The sequence below is a fragment of the Ictalurus furcatus genome, chromosome 18 (genome assembly GCF_023375685.1).
Source record: "Ictalurus furcatus strain D&B chromosome 18, Billie_1.0, whole genome shotgun sequence".
Taxonomy (NCBI): Eukaryota; Metazoa; Chordata; class Actinopteri; order Siluriformes; family Ictaluridae; genus Ictalurus; species Ictalurus furcatus.
In genome coordinates, this window is record NC_071272.1 from 22454446 (window position 1) to 22477094 (window position 22649).

Sequence of the window (22649 nt, forward strand, 5' to 3'; positions counted from 1 at the left end):
GTGGAACTGTCGGGGAAGCTAGAAACTCTCCGCAAAGCCACGGTTTAAAAGCCGCCTCCCTTTTCACGCACTTTTACACTTTCCCATAAAACACAGAGGCGACTGGGATTTGACGTTTGATGCGTTTTACGGCAAAGGACGTGTGTGGCGTGTTCCTGAAAAACAAAAAAATTAAAGCCAGTGATGTTTTTTTTTTAAAAAAAAAAAAAAACATTTAAGTGCTCTCTCCTCTTAAGCTTCTTTAACATCAAAATTTCCATCAAAAGTTCCACCTACTCTTAAAGGGACAAAAAATTCCTCTCTCTCGTCACGCACCGTTAGACAGAGCAGGCCGAGTTTCACCTCCAGACTCATCCTAATTTAATGAGGGGAATAATGAAACTTTGCGAAGTGGCTCCGAGGGCTCGTTTAATGCTGCCGGGATTCGGCGACGTGATTCGGTTCGCTGAAATCTGCGATCGACTCGAATGGCGGTCTTTATGAAGAAAACATTTTGAGGTGCGCTGGACTTTAACCATTCCAGCGTGGTCGTGAAAACTTCCATTAGGGGCGTAACAACCGACGATTCGGATCAGTGCGCCTGTTTAAAAAGCAACGATGAATAAATGGGTTATTACCGGAAAAGGACCCACGACTGGTGTGTGAAACATCATTCATATTGGTTTAATTGATGTGTAAATAATTTAACATGCTAGAAAGGTGAAGCTGAAGGCCAACACAGAGAAAGAGGAGGAGCCTCTTCCCACAAGCCGTTCTGGCCCTGAATCGATATAATGCAGTAGAGCATTATATTGCACAAACAACTGCACATATCTGCACTTTATTCCACCTTACATCTCTTACATCCCTTATGCTTTTCCTTTTCTATCTGTATACAGTCCGTACAGGATTCCTTGGAGTTTTTTTTATGCTTTTTTCTGTGGAAAACTACTCGAATTGGCGCAATCGCAGTCGCACGAAATTGTTCTGCGCGCTCCTTCGCAGTGTTGTCGGTAAACGCGACCTTTTAGCGCTACCCGTGTTCGACGCACGTGAATCGAAGACGGCTTCGACCGAACACCTCGTCTCGGACCGAACCTGCGGAAAACCTGCGCCAATCCTGAAAAACCGCAAGCTCCTCCCAATATCGCTCGATTTCGCGTTCATTTCCGTGATCGAAAAATCACGGAATCCTGGCGGGACCGCGTGAACAAGTAAAATTCTGCTTTACGTCAATTCTACTTTACATTCCAAACGGGGGAAAAAACAAAGCGTTTCACTGCACGTCGTACTGTGTGTGGTTGCGTGTGTGTGTGTGTGTGTGACTGATAAAATTTGAATTCGATCCTTTTTCAAATGGTCCTTCTCTACGCCATCAGCGTTCATAAATGAACTCGAAGCCTATCCGTGATTCTGAACAAAGCCGGTCACGTATCGATCGGAGAAGACGTGTCGTATCGTATCAGATACAGAGGTATGCTCTAAATATCAGAGTCATTTCCTTAATGAATGGAAATCATGTGGATTCATGAGGACACGCCCCCTGCTGCCGTACAGATCGTAAAAATGAATCAGCCGCACAATTCAGAAATAACTGGAATGTTCGGGGGTTTTTTTGTTTTAAACTCGCTTGCGAATTTTTTTTTTCCTTCACAAATCCCGCCCCACCCCCAATGTATTAACGTCACAGTCAAAATGATTCGGAATGTTCCGGTCACTGCTATTATCTCACGCAATAATAAGGTTGTTATCCAATTAAGCTCAGCTTAAGAAATTCAGCCTTTTCAAAAAAGGCAGGCTTTTGGTGAATCGTCTAATGTGGCAGGTTTTATTTTAATGGATTTTTTTTTTTTTTTTTTTAAAGAAATCAGCTGCTCTGCTGTCCACATTTGAAAGCAGAACAAGTCTAATCGAGATCAAGCTAAAGGGCACGTGGCAATATAAATCGTGGAGAAAAGTGCCATGAAGTGGTTGAGGAAAAAGGCAGAGGCCATACTCATCATCCAGCTAATGAAGAATGTCATGGACTAAAATGTCATGCAGAGCAGCGTCGGCCATGAAGGTTCTGCGGCATGTTCTGCTTTACTGTCTCTCTCCCACACACACACACACACACACGCATGCACACACAATCTATAAATATTCACAAAATGATTTTTTAAAAACTCGTACATTTTCAATCATTTTATTCCGGTACTATTTACATAAACAGAACGCTTCTTGTAGGATTATTAAGTTAGAGAGAGTAGATGATGGTCCGGTTCTTCAGCTCTTCTACGTAGCCCTTGGCCTGGTCAAACGGCGTACTCTGCTCCGCCGTGGGAGGCGTGCCCTCCACAAGCTTCACAAAGTAATGACAGTACACCTTGTCCATGATGCCGAACATGCCTCGGCCGTGGTAACGGATCCGTTTCAGGTACTGGCCTTTACCCGCGAACGACTCGGCTGTTGAGAACAGAAGATAGACGTTAGCGCCGGCGTGATCCTACGATCGCCGTTACAAGGACGAGCTCATCCAAGCGTAACCCTTACAAGAAGCAGGCTTGTGCGATATCGATTTGGTTTCCTGTTCACAATTTCAATCGTTAAGAAGTGAAAAGAAGACAGGGTTGAAGGACATTAGGAAAGGTGTAATAATAATAATAATAATAATAATAATAATAATATTGTAGTCGGGAACTGCTACTAACTGCTGCTAAGGGGGCGGGGCTTCCAGGTGGCGTCAGTTCATACAGGAGAGTTCAGAACACCTGCGCCTGCTCCGATGTTAGACTGCGGAGCTCCTACGCAAGACGCGTAAACATCGGCAGCTCGGGTCATATGATATCGTCGGAGTAAACGTCACCGGTGTAATATCGTGGAGAGACGATTCAAATCGTTATATCGCACGAGCCTACTTCTCAAAGATCTGAAATATGAATCTCCGCAGAGATTTCTCAGCTTTCGCACAAGCAGAGTTCATTTATTTATTTAAAAATAAATAAATAAAACAGGATACTTCAAGACATGATATAAACACTTACCGATGTACAAATTGGATTTATATTCAACATTATGGTTCCTCACTGCCATTTCCTGGGCTTCCAAAAGGACCTGTTGTGCAAAACCATACTTTAATCCAGCTCCAGCGCTTTAAACGCGCCACCCGGTTGGTGATCGGGTATGACGACGCAGGTACAGTTAAAAGATTCCACAGTTACCTCTTTTATGACTTTGGCTCCTTTCTTATCGTTAAACTCGAGCTGAGCCAGGGCCTGGTCGATGGTCATGCCTCGGATCTGTCACCGAGAAGAAGGAAACTCATCGTTAGCTGATTAAGAACAAAGTGACGGTGTTGAAGCGTTCTCTCTTCACGATGGAAAGCAGGTAGCTCTCTTTCAAACTTCCTTCGAGTTCCTGGTCATCTTCTATTAATTATATAAATGATATCATTTCAAAAGATATGTTAGAAAAACTACGATTCGTAATATTGTCATGAAACGGATCAGAATAGTTTCTTTGGGTTTTGTTTTTTGTTTTTTCTAGTCGCAGCGCTGCTCAGCCCCTTTTCCCTATTTCTCAAACTTCCCTAGTTTCGACAGAGGACGTGGACACTTCTGGAATAACACTGCCTTCAAATCCTGTCGGAAATATCCCAATTACGAGGTCACCGCACGAGAACACCACGACGTTGTCATAATCGCAGCTCGTATTTCTCGACGAGCGCACACTTCTCCGGTTGGAGGCGTGTCGATAACCCTGTTCCGACTCATACATAAGGCTTTGGATAAGGGCAGTGGTGGCTCAGCGGTTAAGATGTTGGTCTATTGATCAGAAGGTCGCGAGTTCAAATCCCAGCACTGCCAAGCTGCCACTGTTGGGCCCTTGAGCAAGGCCCTAAATAAGGATCTGGATAAGGCCGTCTGCCAAAATGCCGTAAATGTAAACGGATAAAATACGTAAGAAAAAATATATAGTTCAGATGTCCTGCTGTGTTTCTTACCAACTTAGCCAGGTACCACATTTTGTCTTTGCTGTACTTGATCTGACGTCTGCAATGAAAGATCTCCTGGCGGGGGGAGAAAAAAAAAACAAGTCACGAAGAACAGTAAGATAAAAATAAATAACTCAAATCACTTTAGCACAGCAAAAAAAAAAAGGTGTCACTGACAGCTGGTCTGCGGAGCTCATCGTTCTCCTGAGGCGGATACAAGATGCGGTTTTTCCTCTCCCAGTTCTTGGTGTTTAATGCTGTACTGGTGTGAAGACAGGATGTCTGGGAGAACGGCGTGAGAAACCTGGAGCACAAGAACATACAGCCATCATCACACAGAAAAGAACGCTCATTCAAGTTCCACAGCTCTCCTCTCATTCTTTTATGCACCAGAAATACCAGAATGTCTCGTTACACATTTCTCCAGTGCACAGCAACTAATATTATGATTCATTTTAAACAACAATCCATACAAATACATTTAAATGAACGTTTTATTTCTTGCTTAACTTTTAAGGTGATATTTAAAAAACAAAACAAAACAAAACAAAACAAAACAAAAAACCCCATCCTAAATAAATAAGATATATGTTTATTTAATAATATATATCATCTATAGACCTTAATTTGCTGTCTACTGATATTAAAAACAGTCACATCTTTGTCCTTGATGCCTGGACACCTTCTGTAGGATAGCTTAGCTGTCTAAAGGAGATGAATTAGTTTACACACCTTGAAGGGATTTGTCCGAGCAAACGACCGAGTAGTGTAGCACCTGTGGAGAGAGAGAGAGGGAGAGAAACCCAAAACATTTAATTTAATCAGAAAATATTCTAACGCAAATCGCTTAAAATAGATATACAGGATGCTAGCTCGTTTTTACCACTCGCTGTCACAACGGAGGCCGCCATGTTTGAACAAAAATACCACCTTTTCCGGCAGTGTCGCAAAATGACTAGCTTTCGTTAGCTGCTTGTATGAAAGATATTTTGACCAGCAACAACAACAAAAAAAAAAAAACTTACAATGTAACAATGTTACTTTTCAATAAGTTAACAAGTTTGGTATTCTAAGAGTGTACTTTGTTTGAGTTTTCATACCAGTAAACATGACATTTTGATCATATTTGATATAGCTTATAGAGAGATAGAATTTTTTTTGCGACACCTTTCATCGATAGACGACATTATTGATGGAGATGCAAAGCGTATCGTTTTGTTCCCACCCGCATTCCTGTACCGCACCCTGATTGGTCAGTGGTGCATCATCGCAACGTGATTGGATGCTGTTTAGGGAACTGTCGTGAACAGGAAGTTTTAGCCAATCCTAGGTGAGGAGGCGGGTTTTTACAGAGGACGGGTGGGCAAACAAGGAAGCAGCATGGGTGAATGAAAGGTGTGAGTTGCTGCCTGGGAGCTGGAAGTGTCTCGGTGTTGAAGTTGGACTTTTTTTTAGAAATCGCTTTGCCTTCAGAACAGCCAGGATGCACGAGAGGTTTCTTCCTGCTTCGCCGAACTGGTACTGCTCGCGCTGCAGCGACGTGAACAGCCACGGCGTGTTGGGCTTCGGAGCTAAAAACACAGTTTACCTGCTGAAAGTGAGCGCATCCTCGGCTGCAGTGCTCGGTAGGAAGTTTCCTGACTCTGTGCTTGGGCAAGTTCATCCCTGGGTCCATGCTTGTAGTCATCACTGTCATCATTTCTGCATCCACAGGTGAGCTGAGGGGTCACACAGAAAGAGTGTCTGGCTTCTCATTTTGCAGACATGATGGTCAGGAAAACATCTGCGCCAGCTGTTCAGATGATAAGACAATAAAAATCTGGGATGTTGAGCAGAAGCTGGTGTTAGAGGAGCATAATGTGCACCAGGTAAGACTAGTACGGTACGGTACGGTACGGTACAGGACAGGAAGTTCTGTCTCATCTTGCACTTGAGTATTATTATAATATTTATGTTATATTAAAATAAATCCAGTAGCTCGTTTTCTTTTCATCTTTTAGTTAATCATTGACTTCGTTTACATGATGGACGGCATTAATCTAGTTTGACCTTATTCTGAATAAGACCGTATTCTGATTAAGCCGTTTACATGAGTCGCTTTTAGAATATTCGTTTAATGTTCCCGTTTATACATCTTTATAGAACGTAGATCGATTAACTACACACGTCGCTCCCTCCCCACGCCACACCGTCCGGCGTTCCCTCCCCACGCCACGCCGTCCGGCGTTCCCTCCCCACGCCACGCCGTCCGGCGTTCCCTCCCCACACCACGCCGTCCGGCGTTCCCTCCCCACGCCACACCATCCGGCGTTCCCTCCCCTCCCCACGCCACGCCGTCCGACATTCCCTCCCCACACCATGCCGTCCGGCGTTCCCTCTAGAACTTCACGTATCGACGTAGGGTCCGTCTTCGTTATGGTACCGTATACGGTTTTGGGTGTTTTCGTTTGTTATTTTACGGAAGCTTAGAGTGCGGTTAATTATTCGTCGGGGATATATACGTGCAAATAGACGACTGGTTGAAGCCGTGGGCTACGTCCCAAACCGTGTACTTACCTACTGTATAGTATATAGAAATACGTGTGTTTTGCCTACTACTGTATATAGTAGGTGCGTCTGAATAATGAATAATAATAACTGGTCACACATATCCCGGCTTGTTAGGAGGTCGGGGTCAGAAATGATACGGCGCCCCTAGAGCAGAGAGGGTTAAGGGACCTCAACAGTGTTGGGACTTGAACCCCCGAGCCTCATCTGAGTATACGTACACGGCTAGATCCAGAAAAGGAACGATCGCAAGTGATTGGAGTGTGGTGAAAGAGATTTTAGAAGTGGTGGAGCGTGCGCTTGGCATCTCCGGAGTACCCATAATGCACCTTGGTGCTTGTTAGGAAGTAGGGTGTCATTTTATACACTGGATAACTTCTCGCTTATACAACGTGGTGGTGCTGGAATTGTGTGCGTGTGTGTGTGTGTGTGTGTACGTGTAGAACACCATCTCGGCCCTCCACTGGTCTCCGATGCAGAAAGCGTTACTGGTGTCGGGAGATGAGAAAGGGATTGTGGTGTGTCACTGGCTTGGCAGAGGAGACACTCGCAGCTTCTTCCCCGAACCCAGAACCATCTTCTGTCTGTCCTGCTCGCCACACACTGAGAACTCCGTCGCCATTGGGTAAGACCTCCTCTAGATCTGTGTGTAGGCCTGCTTTTTGAATCCTTCTGATGCTTTGTAATGGACTGGTTCTGGGTTCATGAATCCTACCGGGTTCACGATGTTTCCTTAGTAACGAACGTGGCATTTCTTTTGCCCGGCGATCTTCTGAAACTCCTCTATCTTCTCTCCAAGGTACAAGGACGGAATGATCGTACTGATAGACATCAGCAAGAAAGGAGAGGTGATGCATCGACTGCGCGGTCACGAAGAGGAGATCCACGCTCTCGCCTGGTGTCCCGATCCCCAGGAGGACACGCTGTACAGTCGAATTGAGGACAACGCTGGTATGGTATCTTCACAAAGCTTTGATAAATATACCATTTGAACGTTTCAGCCGGATGTGTAAAGTTCCTGGCCTTCTCAGCCGTGTTTGTTGTCCTTCTCTGCAGACGTGTCCAGCGGGCTGGCAGAAGTCGAGCGGGGTGGATACCTTGCTTCAGGTAGTCGGGATCAGACCGTTCGAATTTGGAGCACGGCAAGAGGCAAAGGTGAGATATATATATTCAAGATTCATTACACATAAAGTGAAATATTTCGAGCCTTTTTTTGTTTTAATCTCGATGATTACGGCTTACAGCTCACGGAAATCAAACATCCAGCGTCTCAAAATATTCGATTAAAGATTTTATACTACAGAAATGTGGACCTTGTGAAAAGTATGTTCATTTATGCGCTGATACTCGGTCTAGGCTTTAAATCCTTTTGCAGGAATTACTGCATCAGTGCGGCGTGGCATGGAGGCGACCAGCCTGTGGCACTGCTGAGGTCTTCTGGAAGTCCAGGTTGCTGTGATAGCGGCCTTCAGCTCGTCTGTATTGTCGGGTCTGGTGTCTCTCGTAGATTCTCTATGGGGTTCGGGTCAGGCGAGTCAAGCACAGTAATACCACGGTCAGAAAACCAGTCACTAGTAGTTTTGGCACTGTGGGCAGGTGCCGAGTCCTGCTGGAAAAGGAAATCAGCATCTCCATAAAGCTCGTCAGCAGATAGAAGCATGAAGCTCTCTAAAATCTCCTGGTAGACGCTGCATCGACTCTCGACTCGAGAAAACACACTGGACCGACACCAGCAGATGACATGGCAACCCAAATCATCACTTCCTGTGGAAACTTCACACTGGACTTCAAGCAGCTTGGATTCTGTTCCCCTCCACTCTTCCTCCAGACTCTGGAACCTTGATTTCCAAATGAAACGCAACATCGACTTCCATCTTCCAATCTGTGATTGTGGTCGTGTACTGAACCAGACCGAGAGATTAACGCCCCAGGAAACCTTCGCAGGTGTTTTGAGTTAATTATCTGATTAGAGTCTTCTCAGGTCAGTATTTCTGTATTATAAATTCTCGATTCGAACATTTTGAGATGCTGGATTTTTCATTTCCGTGAGCTGTAAAAACAAAACAAAAAAAAGGCTTGAAATATTTCACTTTGTGCGACGAATCTAGAATAATATGAAAGCTCCGCTTTACGTTGTACGTATTTCGGGTTTCTTTATCGCTGTGTACCGTCGTATCCATACCTGTATTGTAGGTGTTATGACGCTGAAGCTGCCGTTTCTGAAGAGGCGAGGCACAGGAGTGGACCCCGGGGTGAAGGAGAGACTCTGGCTCACGGTGCACTGGCCTAAAGGAAGATCTTCACAAGTCGTCTCCAGCTGCTTTGGGTCAGGAATTTTTGCTCTTTAGATGTTTATTACGGTGTTTAAAGAGCATGGTTAGTAGTGTTTGTATAGCACATGTCCGTATGTACAGTGTAACTTGTTTAAAGGTAAGACGTGATGCTTTTCTTTACGAAACATATATAACGTCATTCTACGAGCCGTGGGGGAAATAATACGTATTGGACCATTTTTATAGACCATCAGTGTACTAACCCAGCTGATGTTAATTTGCACAGATAGGGGGTGTAATTACTTACAGATTTCAGCGAGTTCTTTGCCTTACCTCGCCTTCGAGAACTAGCGTGTTCGGTACTTTTTTCCCGTGTCATTCCACTTAATGACACATAACTTTATTTATAGACTTTAACGTTGTGAATTCTTTATATTTCCGCATTTCTTGAGTTAATACTGACGTCTGGTGAAAATTTCACGTGAATGAATTCACTGGAAATATATTTACTGAAAAAAATGTTGACGCGTCCGATACTTATCCCCCCCCCCCACACACACACACTGTACGCTAGCTTTGTACTTAGTTCAGCCGAAGTTAGAATCGTAAATATGATCCAGACTAAATAAATAAATAAATCCAGACGAAAGGGGATCGGTTAAGAGGTTAAGACTGCTGTGTGTCCACCTAACGCGCTCTGTTAATGAGCAGGCTCGCCTGATCTGTGAGCTCACCTTACCCATCTACACACTCGAATTAACACATGAATGACTCTTTTATATTTTGCCGTGTGTTTAGCGGAGAGCTGGTGGTTTGGGACCTCACCAAATCGGGCAAACAGAAGTGGACTCTGCTGGGCAGCTCGTCAGACGGACAGAACCACAGCCGCATCGTCTTCAACATGAGCTCCGTGTGCGTGGCGGACCGGGAGCTTCTCATCAGCACGTCCATGGACAGAGACGTGAGATTCGCTGTTGGCTTTTTCCGTAACGTCGTGGTCCGTTAGCTGGAGAATCCTCACGTGTACGATATCGTTGGAGGAGGAATGGGTCCACGAAGAGTTTTAACGTAAATCCGAATCGTTATAACCGAGGAAGTTCGCACGGACTGTTCGGTTCAAAACCCAGTTCTTTTTTTTTTTTTTTTTTAAATTGTTTTTATTTACAGAGCGGGGACATCCTGCTGTGCTCATGGCTGTGTGTGTGTGTGTGTGTGTAAGAGAGATTAAAGGAGTTGGCAGCAGGAAAACGTTACTGTTCAGGATTCTGATTCAGTTCTGAAGATATTATTATTATTATTATTATTATTGTTAAATTAGAAAAGCGGAGTATTGTCTAAAGAGTGCCGATCGAGTAACTTCCCCGTTTATCAAATACGAAAGGATTTATTCGTAAATCGTTCGTAGGCGTATTTACGCAAGGAGTCTTCATGAAAATTTCGTAGAATACGTCCGTAGCCGACTCGCGCTCTCGAATGTGTGTCTCGGCCCCGTGACCCGGACCGTATCCGAGTATTTCAGAAACTGTTGATCGGGGATTGGTCAGACCGAGTAACTAGGTCTACTAGTAACTAGTAACTAGTAACTAGTAGGTCGAGTAACCACTCTTCACAGACGCGACGAGCCGAAAAGCATCGCAAGACGTCGAAACTTGAGGCGGATAAATATCTCATATCGTTCAGACTTCCTACCACGCGTTCCGGATCACCTGCATGGCGGAGAACTGTTGATGTAATGAATGGTGGTGTGAGATTTTCAGTCTGGTTGTGTGCGTTTCTGCTGTGTCCAGATTAAGTGTTGGGATCTGGACACTCTGGAGTGCTGCTGGACTTTACCCACCATGGGAGGCTTCGTTTACTCGATGAGCTTCTCTCCGGTGGCCACGGGCCGCCTGGCGCTGGGGGTCGGGGACAGCATGATCCGCGTGTGGAACACCCTGTCCATCCAGAACCCGTACGAAACCAAGACGTACTGGCAGGGGATCAAGTCCAAAGTCACGGCCGTAAGTCACCGAAAACACGCAAAAACCACCGCAACACACAAGAGGATACACTACGGCTGTGTTTATAGCGTTTGAATACGAACGTTTGAATTATATACACGTTTGGGGTTTTTTTTTTGTGGCGTATTAAAGAATTCTCAGAATTACAGATGCGTAAAATACAGAACGTAATAAACTTTACTTAGGGTTCCGATTTTCTTTCGTTAAAAAGCGTCACGTAACCCCGTCGTTTTGGAAGATCTGGGTTTTTTATCGGTGACGCGCACCCCTAGCAAGATCACAACGACGGTACAAAATATATATTTATTAAATACGCCATCGGGGGGGTGGAGAAAACGATTCGAAGGCGTGACTTATTTTTTTTCCGGCTTCCGAGCGGATAATTTTGGGAAATTTGTCGTTGTTTTTTGTTCACCGAATTAACTAAACTAACTCGAAACTCAATAGAAGGTGATTTGACTCTAGCGGTAACCTTGGAAACTTTTCTTTCACGTTTGGACCTTAATATTTGCTTATCAGACTTTATTCGTTTCTGTTCTTTGGCAGCTGGCGTGGCATCCGGTGAAGGAGGGATCTTTAGCTTTCGGCACAGACGACGGAAAAGTCGGGATCTATGACGTTTATTCCAACAAGTAAGAGCACACGCACGTGTTTGTCTTTAAATCTTTGACACATCTTGCATAATAGCAGGTTTTTTGACTGTGTGTGTGTGTGTGTGTGTGTGTGTGTAGACCTCCACAGATCTCCAGCACGTACCACCGTAGAACGGTCTACTCTCTGGACTGGGGTCCTCCAGTACCGCCTCTGTCATTCGGTGAGTCTCTCTCTCTTTTTTTTTTTTTTTTTTTCTTCCATCCATCAGTTCATCCATAACACCCTAACTCCCGAGCCGGCAAATATTGAAATAGCACCGGCGCCAATAATCATCCGTCATGGAGCGGCGTCGCCCGGAGCATCGTTCGTGCGGACTGCGTAATTGAGAGAGATTATGTACAAGCCCATTCCCTTACGGGCATTTTTGCCGGGAAACGGAGGAGCAGAAACTTCATTTGCGGCCCGGCTGTGGCCTCGTACCGCTTCTCGCTTTTTATCCGTCGTCAGGCCGGAGGACGGAGGAGATGATTGCTTTTTGTTCTGAGAGAGACGCCGACGCAGTGGCGAAAGCGGCGAGGGGTTTTGTGTATGTTAATGTGTTTACTCTCCGCCCCTTCGGTCTCGTCGGCGTTTTCACTCGCACCTCGGGGGTCTCTCACGGGACCGTTTATCCGGGCGTAAATCGAAACGCGTGGGTCCGAGCGCGTGCCTGAGGGGATACGGAAGACGATACGCTTCCGTTCGGCTTCTTATCGACTTCTCGAAGGCTGCAGCAGAAGATGCAGATTCGCATGCACGTCACCAGAGATCCAGAAATACGTTCCGCTGCATCGGTGTTTATTTTTGGGGGGGCGGGGACTTTTTCTTTTCAAATCGGCAAAACCCATCAATCGGTCGACCTCCGGTCAGTCCCTCGTATGTGCGTTCTCAGGTGCAGGAGATAAACCGGACTACACGCTGTACAGTTGTGCCGGAGAGGGCGTTATCTTTCAGCATGACCCGTGGAAGCTGTCGGACGAGGCCAGCAACATCGATAAACTCATCTGCGACACAAACGACATTAAAGTAAGCTCTTCACGTGCACACACACACACACACACACACACACACACACACACCTGATGTGGTTTATTAATGATATCATTATAACGCTAGAATTATGAGTGCAACTGCAATCAATGTTGCACCTAATTAACTAGGGGGGGTGGGGTGGGGTGGGGGGGTGTAACAGTATAGTTTAGATTGTAATTCACTCAGTGGTTTTAATTTTTTGTGCGTACGGCTGATTAAGTGTGGTCTGTTATCCGCAGCACAAACTGTCTCCTCACACAGACCTGAGCTGGAAGCCGGATGGGAAAGTCTTGGCTATCGGAAACGAAGACGGGTGAGCGGTTTCCACGCGGTGCTCTTACAGTCGCTTATATGAAGGATGCATTTCCTGTTTCGAAACTAATCAGGAAGTCGAACCCCCACGTACTGTGCTTTGGTTTCCTGGAAACACGGTTATCTAGGCGATAAAAATGATTCCAGCCTGCGTTATCCGATGTGTTGACCTAATCTCCACTGAAACAGGAAGTCAGGGCGGGACATATCGAGTGGCTCCTCCCCCTTTAAAAATAGCCAGTAGTGTTCATCTGTCCTCGCAGCCTGGGCTAAGCCGTACTTGACTACGGTTAGTTGCGTGGATTTTTATCGTGTCGGGGGCGGGACACTTCAGATTCTAGAAAGCGTTTGATTGGATGGAAAATCTCATGAGACGTGCAGGATGACGTCATCGTTTTGGAGCGCACTAGCGTATAGATAACCTTAAGGAGGACGTATTCGTACTAAAGACCACAAAAGCTCCGTTTTGAGTTCATGCAGACGTTTTTTCTGGCTCGGGGTACGTTTCTCTGGCTCGTAAGTTAGCTCCGCCCACACCCGGATATTAGACGCTCGGCTCGGCATCTTTCCCTTAAGAAAGCAATAAATAAATCAAATGAAACTCAACTGATTAGATGAGATTGCTTGGAAACATGAAAGTTTGTGGATGATTTAATTGAAATTGCAATTCACCGAACAGACAGCAGGGGGGGTCGAGGTTACGCTCTGCCTGTCTAATGTCCTGTGAGCGTCACATAATAACAATAACAATCAGTTTGTCAATGAAATAATATTAGTTAAAGCCAAATATATCTATGAAATGAGTGTTATGTAAGGGAAGTTTCAGAATTTTTACTGTTGTTTTTGAATAGCCCGGGGCCGTAGCTCGCTCCGTTTACGTTCTACCGACCGTCACGGTTAAATTGCGTAGGAAGAAATATTTCGCTCTTTTTTTTGTTTTTTTCTTTTAAACGCACGAGCCGATTTAATCCACAAAGAAACACAAAGCTGTTGTATTTGTTCGCAGCTCTATAGAGGTGTACAAGGCGCCGAGTCTGACGCTTCTGTGCACCGTGCAGCAGCACCATAAAATCATCAACACACTGCGCTGGCACCATCAGCACTCCACCCAGCCGGAGCTGCACTGCCTGCTCGCCTCTGGCTCCAGTAACGCCCTCATCTACATCCACGACCTGCGCGGCGCTATCGGTGAGCGCCACACGCCCGTGTCTCCTCCTATACATATACATATACGTGTGTGTTGGGGTGTGCAAAGGCAGCTTTAGCACTCATTTCTCAAGTCTCATACGTCAACCGAAACGTAAACGCGTAGGTATTTTAGGTCATTTCTTTGAGAATGTCTGATTTAATTTGCGTGTGTGTGTGTGTGAATATCTGGTTATTTTAATACAGAGAACCCGTCCGAGAGCCCGGTCTCGGTGACCGAAGCCTTCCGCACTCTGTCTGGTCACACCAACAAAATCACGGGCTTGGCGTGGAGTCCTCACCACGACGCTCGCCTGGTCACGGTCTGCTACGACGGTACAGCTCAGGCAGGTCTACTCTTGTATTTACAGATTATTTTTTAGTTTACGGTCACGGATATTAATAAAGCGTCCTCTAGGCGATTTGGCGATGTTTATGTTGCGACTGCTGTCTTGCTGTAAAACTAAAAACGATGGATTTGAAATGTCTGTCCTCGTCACTCGTAGTGTTCATTTGGTTTGATGATAACTACAACATGATAGATTTCCTGATAGAAAACCCGGCTAGCGGACTCTCTCGCTAATAAGGCTTCGGCTATTGAACCCTGGCTATCTTACCTAGTTATATATGTATATAACTATACGTGTGTGTGTGTTGATGTGCTCCGCTGCAGGTGTGGGATGTGCCGAAGCAGGAGCCGGTGTGTAACTACAGAGGTCATAGCGGACGCGTGCTGTGTGTGCAGTGGTCCCCCGTTGACCCCGACCTGATCTGGACAGGCGCTGATGACTTCACGGTGCAGGAGTGGGCCGTGTCCAAACAGGAGCACGTCAGACCTCCGAAGAGTGCGTATCAATCTCACTAACCATCTACACCCGGAAATAGTTTTCGTTTCCGTGACGCGTGACAGATTTTTCTGCAAGCTCGTGCCGGCTAGTTGATCAGAAGGAACGCTTTTTGGCACAGGTAGGAGACGCGTGGAGATGGAGAAAAAGAAAGCACCGATAAAGAAAGCCAAGAAGAAGAAGAAGGTCGCGGAAAAGCGCGGGGCGAAGACGGAGGAGGACGAGTCTCCGATGGGAGAGGAAGCCGGAGGAGGAACCGGCAGCGGAATGGATGAAGGACAGACGGAGGATGAAGCAGAAGATGAGAAGAGAGAACACGTCGTCTCCGCCGTCACTGGTAACGTTTCACTCGTCTCTTCCTCCTCCTCATCATCATCATCATCATCATCATCTCACAACGGGGGTTTTATTTTTCTCAGCGTATTTTATTTCTCTAGGATGTCTAAAGATGTTTTTATCTCGAGTACAGGTTTGTCTCAGGACGCCGGTCCAGTCGCGGAGAAAGCGCACGTGAACGGCGAGAAATCTTTTCTAACTGCGAAGAAAGAAGAGAAGGAGGAAAAGAAGAAAGATAAATCAGGTCTCTTTCTTTTTTTCTTCTTCTTCTTTTCTTTAACAGCTCGAGACACACAACATGACTTAAAAAACAGATCTCCATCACTCCTCTGACACGTAATACAGCGCCCTCTAATGGGCCTTCCTGATATGACACCGTCTGTCCCGCATACACGTCGGCCTACGCTATAGATTTAAGAACGCACTAAAGCAGCAGTATTTAGGTTTGACCTCCATAAAAATCGAAATAATCATCGGGAAAACGTCCTGATTGTTGATACGTGAAAAAGGCCTCGGACACGGGTCTAATAAAGGTACGAGGAGGACGTAGAAGGCTTCTTATGAAGACTAAAGACCTGAATCTCGATTTAAATGAGCGCTCATTGCAAATGAAAACGAACGAACCTGTTTTTGTCGCTGTACTAACGCCTCTCTTACAGCATTTTAGCTCGATGGTACTTTTAGCCCGTGATCTGTTCGTGAAAACGCTGGGACGTGAACGTGATTTGTCTTGCTTTTCTAGATCTGAGCATGAAGAAGAGGAAGCCGCGCTCCATCCTGCCTCTCAGCACCTCCATGGACCACCGAGCCAAAGAGGATCTTCAGCGGGACTGCCTCACGCTGGCCGCCGTCAAACACACACAGGGTCAGAGAGCGCATCGGCGAGGAAGCGATGTGACATAAATATTATATCACGCTCCTTTCGGGCATTTCTATAATATGTGATACATGTCCGCGGTCAATTTCGAGAAAACGCGAGCTCCTGCGAGTATTGCGGCGTTTCCTTCGATTCCCGGAGGGACCTCCGGTTACTCTGTGACTCGGCCTCACACTTCCTTCCTCTTCCAGGTCAGACAGAGAACTGTGTACCGGGAACCGGAGAACACATCCAGCTCGGTTTATTCGCAGACAGACAAGCCCTGTACAGGATGTTCCAGGAGGAAGGTAAGAGATGCGATACATTCTCGTCGTTAGCATGAGGGCGGCGTAGCGTCGAGGCTAACGTTCTGTACTAGGGAACGGTTTTCTGGAGCAGAAACGGGGACGTCTCGCGTAAAGGTTCTTCCAAATAACGAAGCCCTGAAAGACGGAGTGGGTTTTTTTTTTTTAGAGGAAAACGATCAACGAAGCGATCGCGTGATGCGGCACGACGTGGCCGTAACCGAGCCAGAGTCGATTGTTTTCCAATATCGGCACGCCCTGAAGTGTTTTGCTCGTCTTTACAGCGCAGTAATTTGCCGATTTCACACCATTTAGCGTTGAGGAACGTCCGCAGAAAACGGACGTTATAGCAGCTATAAATGGTCTTTCCCTCACCGGCCTGCCTCTCTCTCTCTCTCTCTCTCTCTCTCTCTCTCTCGTTTTTTTTCCTTTCTCTTTTTTTATTTTCCTCAGCTTGTCACTCTCTTTCCATTACCGTTAAACGAACGTCTCCTAACAGACCGCGTGTAGCGTCCGACATCGACGCCTTTTGACCACGAGTTCCTCAGAACGAACCGTTCGAGAGGCGATCAGAGCTCGCACCTTTTTAAAACCCCTGGTTGTTCGCTCTGTTCGTGCAGAGGACAGTCACGTGGAAGCAGGACATTATGACTCGATGATGTATCTGAGGCTGTGGAAAGGAGACCTGATCGGAGCTCTACAACTGGCCACAGAGAAAGGACAGCTGACTGACCACTTACTGAGCTTAGCACCTACGGGTAGGCGTCCCTTCTGTCCTTCTCCTCGCTCACTATATAAAGCAGGCAGCTCTGATTGGCTAGTGAGATACGGACGGACAGCTCCCTGACCAGGAAGTAGAGACTTAAGAGGCGCAGATTTTGGAGAGCGTTCTGTATGCGGTTCTCTGTATTTAGTGGAAATGACTCGCTTGCCGAGTCGGTGTATTAGGATGAGTCCGTAATTAATATTTGAGGTTTGGGGAAGTCTCGCACCACTATTTTTTCGAGAAGAGCTCACAGGAGCGGCGGCGTCGTCGTCATCATCGTCATTATCCTCATCCTCCTCCTCAGCTGGACACTTGAGCTGTCGATCCAGATCTCACTAGCCAATTTGAGTCAATTGCCGTTAAGCCCCGCCCACACGAGCGGTTTGAGCCATGTAATCGTTTCTTTTCTGGTCGTTCTAGCCGGTTATCAGGTGTGGGTGAGGACCGTAGAGGCTTATGTGAAGCAGCTGTGTATGCAGGAGCAGTTCCTCAAAGCCGCCTCGCACCTCGTGTCCGTCCACAAGCTCTACGAAGCCATCGGCCTCCTCAAATCTCACCAGTTCTACAGGTGAAGTCGGCTTTTTAAAACCGTTCACCTGGTTATTCGTGTGCTTTACGGCATTTCAAAAAGGACTAAAGTTTGCGGTTAATCGACAGGGAAGCCATCGCCCTGGCCAAAGCCAGACTGCAGCCTGAGGACCCCGTGTTGAAGGATCTCTATATGAGCTGGAGCGCCGTGTTGGAGAAGGACGGCCATTACACTACCGCCGCTAAATGGTGAGCGAAAAAATCGACACGATCGAGGAAAAGTCTCGTTTTTCAAAGCGTGTGTAGAACAGGTTCTGAATCTCTGCACGCGGTCGAGTTTTAATAAAACCGACACATTTTAATTACTGTGCTTGTTCATGGACGTGCTCATTTGCATAAAGAAACGCCTCCGATTCACCATATATGGTAAAGGACTGTTCATGGCATGGCTTTGTCACTTTACCGACACTGAAGTAGTGGAGAATGGTTTATTCGGCACTTCTAGTGGCGGTTTGTCTAAGAAATGAATCCAAAATTATTCTTTTTAAAAAATGTTTTTATTTTAAGCATTCAATTGCCCCAATTACATTTTTTTTTTTTTTTTTTTTAAAAACCCTGCAATGATGTTAAAATCCTTCTTTATCGTTATCTTATCCACCGCAGTATTTGGAAATGATATGAATGCGTATAAACGCGTGCGATTATTCAGCTCATGGTGGTTTGGGAAATGCCAAACACGGTCTCAAGTCTCCTGTTGATTTGCGCTAGAATTGAAAAGGATTACATTTGCACTGGACAGAAAAGAGTTTCCTGCAGTTACACGTTTCTACCACTAGAGGGGGGTGTTGTACATACACCATGGCCATGCGCGAATCACGTTGTACGAGTAGAAACGCATGCACGCGCAGCTGATATACGAGACCCCAAGTTATGTTCGTATCCAGGTTTATGAATTTAATATTTGAAATAGAGGTATAAAGGTGTCTTGTGATGGGAGGGGAAAAAAACGGAAATACTTGAGTCTTGAAGTCCAAACTGTCGCTTTCCTACAGCTATCTCGCCGCGGACTCCGGTTTTGACGCGGCCAAGGTCATCGCTAAGAAAGGGGACGTGACGTCGCTGAAGACGGCCGCCAACCTCGCGAAGTTCGCCGGCGAGAGAGACCTGTGCCACTCACTCGCTCTGAGATGTGCGAAAGACCTCGTGCACTCGCAGGATTGGCTGGCAGCGCAAGAGATCCTCAGCATGCAAGACACCTTATTGGTCAGTTTGATTTGGTGGTTAGTAAATGGAATGAGTTGTTGGGCAGAAATACACAGCGATGTAAATGTCAGGTAAAGCTCGTGTGTGTGTGTGTGTGTGTGTGCAGAACGTTCCCAATATCTCCTATCTTCTTTTCCGTTTAGGGTCACAGGCTTGTGTTCTGTGTGTGTGAGCTCCTCACTCAGAGACTGTCACACACCGGGTTGGTGACCTGGACCTCGCCGTCATGTCACGCCTGGTCTAAACCCAGCGACGAGCAGTGCTTCCTTGGTGCCGTACAGAGCGTGTGGAGGAGTGTGTTCGGGCTCGACTCTGCAGATCCGGACTGGCTCGGAACGCTCCATCAGCAGCTGAGAACCGTGGAGAACCCGCCTGCTACTGCCGGAGCACCCGTAGAACAGGTACTGTGGAGTACGGAAGTGTCGAGACTCCTCCTCCTCCTCCTACGAATGTCATGACGTATAGGAGTATGCGTATGTAAACCTGCGATGTGCTTCCGTTCTGCAGCTGTTGTCTCACGTGGCCTTGGACGTAGCTCTTTGTGCACTCAGTGAGCTTCTGGGTGACTGGGGCTCGCTGGTAGAGGAGCTTCTGAGAGCTTTGGGTCGAGTCTTCAAGGCCAATCGTTTTCCTCTCATGGCCGAGATGTGCCAGCTTCTCCTCCCTGGAGGTAAGAGAATCGCTCGCAAGAAGAGACTTGAGCTCGATTCGAGTATTATGATGTTTTGTGGTTTTAAAGCGCCCCCTCCCCCCCCCCCGCGCAGGTACGGATACTGTAGCGGTCTATAAACAGAAGCTGCAGAGCGACGAAAGAAGCTTGGCCGCATCTCGGAGTCTGGAAGCTCTTGTCTGTTACCAGCTCATGTATAGAAACTGGTGGGGATGTAGTGGCGGCGTGAAACGCTTTAACGGCCACCAGACGCCGGTAGAGAACGGAGACGCCGCTCACGGGAGCGAACCCGCCCTCGATGACGCCGAAGGATCTCCAGGCGAGGACGTCTGGAACGTTCTTCTCTCGGAGCCTCACGCCGCCCTGCAGTCCAGACAGAGAGCTTTAGAAGCCGTCCAGAGTAGAGTGGCCGTGCTGGTCCAACAACACCGCCACCTTCAGGAGGAGTCCGGCGATCTCACGGACGAGCAAAACACCCCCGAAGGACGGGGAGATCCAGAGACCAGGTAAAGATCTCGATGTTGTAAATGAAATATTTGTGAGAGGATTTAAAGCTGGAAACGTGACCATAGTCACGTTTTTCTCGACGATTACGATGTCGATCTTACGTCGTCGTATCGTCGAGCCGTCCTTCCGATACATCCCACCGAAATAGACGGTTAAAATAACTTATTTACGTGCAGTTAACGTCAAACACGTACGTTATTTTACACGCCAAATAGCGCCGTTTTGCGCTAACCATTGGAAAACGTCAGCAAAGTGCCTCCGTACGTAAACTTCCCACAAACTAATCCCTTAGAGTCGCATTTTATTGGCTACCGGCTGATGTATAGTGAAACAGGATTAACCAATCAGGTTCACGTATCACGTAACATCTTACGAGCATTTCTATGGAATTATCGCTTTAACCAGCAGATGAAATGATTTGGACTGAATTCAGATCTAATTCGGGTCAAGGTCACAGCAAGGTCAAAATATCTGAAAGGAGTTTCTCTTCAATAGTTTCCTTCCTGTTTGACGAACATGTTTAAAGGGAATTTCTGGCAAGCTAATAAGTAAGAAGAAGGGCTAGACTCGTTGGCGTGGAGATCGTTGGCAGTCGTTTCACCGGAAACGCGGACGGGTGATCGTTCTACAGCCGTCAGCGCATGATCAGTTAACGGTAGTTGGTGCCTTCAGTAATTAAATGATGGTTTCCGAACACCACCGCCAGCACTTCTACAACCCCGAAATGCACACGTTGCTCTCCTCAGTTTAATCAGACCATGTGCTGACGTTTTTTTTATTATTATTTATTTATTTATTTATTTTAATTGACCTGCTTCCCTTCTTCATGTCCTTAAAAGGAGCTGATTTACTCCTTGATGTAACTGCTACAGCACCGGTTATACGCTGATGTCTTTTCCTTTCTGTTTCTCTCAGACCTTCTGCAGATGCCGAGTCTTTTCCCGTCCTGGTCACGCAGATCGCTGAGCATCAGAAAATACTCGCTGCTATTCCTGACCACGTGAAAGTAAGTCGTCCGGTGGTAGGCTTGTGCTGTTCGTCTTATTCGGGTAACGGTGTTGGAGAATATCCCTGCTAAACTTTAAAGAACAATAATAATAATAATAATAATAATAATAATAATAGAAAGGATTGCTATTAAAGCTGGCGGAAAATCAATTCGCCCAATTCAGTCTGTATCGTGAAGACGTTCCTGTGCTGGGAAACTGTTCAAAGCACTGACACTGGAGACTCCTTCCAGTCAAAAACTTCACCACATCAGCGATTATGTTTTCTTTGTTCAATGATGTTTTTGAAATCAGTTTATTACCAGTCTTCGATGATGTGCTGCTGTTACTATAGGAACGAGAACGTATTAGAACAAGCGCATCAATATACGTCGGTTCAGTTCACGTTCCAGTCTGGACTACTTCCCGATACACGCCTTCCGACCAATCAGATTCGAGAGTGTCACGGCGTAGCGTACGTGATGATCACCCGGCGTGATGGACAGTCCAGTCACGTTCACGTGTTGGGGAATCGCTCAGATTTGTAGAAGATAAATCCGTCAAATGAACGATGGAAATGTTTTTTTTGTTTTTTTTTCCTCGAACAGGCACCGTTACCACGGTAACCCGGTTCTCCGCCACTCGGCACAGGACCGTTCGGAAGGTCCCGCCCGTTCTCGGCGCTCGTTCTTTCTTTGCATAACGGAGGATTTCTTTCTTTGTTCCAGAACTACGCCTTCCCGGACGTGCTCGAATGTTGTCTCGTCCTCTCGTACACGGATCAGCACTTCGGCGGGGTTCCACGCCGTCACCGCGAGAGGGCTTCGGCTTTACTGCTGGCGTACGCGACCTCGGGCTCGCTGTACAAAGCGCGGCAGAGATTCTCTTTAGAAATCCACGGCAGCACTTAGTTATCCTCTGTTGAATAAAATACGTCATTGTTTTTTTGTTTTGTTTAATGTGTAAAATTAATCTTACACACACACACACGGTCAGCTATATTATATTACATCACATTGCCTGTACCTTAATAAAACCTTTTTTTTCCCCCACAAACAGAAATGATGTGGTGTATTTCTTAATGTTAAAGACGCGGGATGTAAATCTAGCAAAATACGAATTGACGCATGACGTGCGGATTTGGGTTCTGTTTTGGGGGGGGGGGGGGGGGTTTTCTCCCCCTCCTAGGTTTAATTAATAGAAAGTTAGTCGGCTTTTGACGACGTCTCTTTCCTTCCAGCCCCCGACCTGAGAAATACAATTTTTTTTAAAAACACCCCACATCAATTTCTACTTTAACGTTTCCATAAAACACGCTTCGAACGTTTCATGATGGAACGACCTGCTGCACTACACACATCGGGCATGGACGCGTGTTGGTCGTCGGTAGGAACCTCGTTTACTAGTTTTAATAAACGATGACGGAATGCGGAAATTCGGAGCGAAACGATCGTACGTCTCCGCTAATACCGAGGCTTGATGAGGAGAGGATGAGGCGTACGAGTACACAGGATTGTCCTCTCAGCGGTTCGTTTTCAGTAGTTAATTAGGCATTAATGAAGTAGCTGGCTCGTTAGATTATATTTCAGCAGATGGATGCATCGTATTGATCCCGAAGGGGAAATCCGTGTGGGGAAAGAGCAACGTACGGTG

The 22649-nt window shown here is 46.4% G+C and overlaps 2 protein-coding genes across 2 annotated transcripts; one reads left to right on the forward strand and one right to left on the reverse strand.

Annotated features, from left to right (window-relative positions):
• Positions 1 to 2152: 2152 nt before the first annotated feature.
• mrpl22 (mitochondrial ribosomal protein L22) lies at positions 2153 to 4881 on the reverse strand. The gene is made up of 7 exons (XM_053647992.1): positions 4836 to 4881; positions 4685 to 4727; positions 4130 to 4256; positions 3962 to 4027; positions 3180 to 3257; positions 3003 to 3072; positions 2153 to 2424 (listed from the first exon to the last, which is right to left on the reverse strand). Exons 1-7 carry the CDS (start codon positions 4861 to 4863, stop codon positions 2216 to 2218), a joined length of 621 nt encoding a protein of 206 aa, XP_053503967.1. The 5' UTR covers positions 4864 to 4881; the 3' UTR covers positions 2153 to 2215.
• A 281-nt stretch (positions 4882 to 5162) lies between these two features.
• Positions 5163 to 22100, forward strand: gemin5 (gem (nuclear organelle) associated protein 5). Its single transcript, XM_053647985.1, has 28 exons — positions 5163 to 5577; positions 5666 to 5820; positions 6943 to 7124; positions 7299 to 7450; positions 7556 to 7654; positions 8693 to 8825; positions 9571 to 9733; positions 10560 to 10772; positions 11319 to 11404; positions 11504 to 11586; positions 12298 to 12431; positions 12677 to 12750; positions 13756 to 13937; positions 14142 to 14281; positions 14608 to 14779; positions 14901 to 15116; positions 15249 to 15359; positions 15858 to 15980; positions 16184 to 16279; positions 16897 to 17034; positions 17463 to 17610; positions 17700 to 17819; positions 18623 to 18833; positions 18977 to 19234; positions 19341 to 19503; positions 19598 to 20009; positions 20926 to 21016; positions 21725 to 22100. Exons 1-28 carry the CDS (start codon positions 5436 to 5438, stop codon positions 21905 to 21907), a joined length of 4380 nt encoding a protein of 1459 aa, XP_053503960.1. The 5' UTR covers positions 5163 to 5435; the 3' UTR covers positions 21908 to 22100.
• The last annotated feature ends 549 nt before the right edge of the window (positions 22101 to 22649 follow it).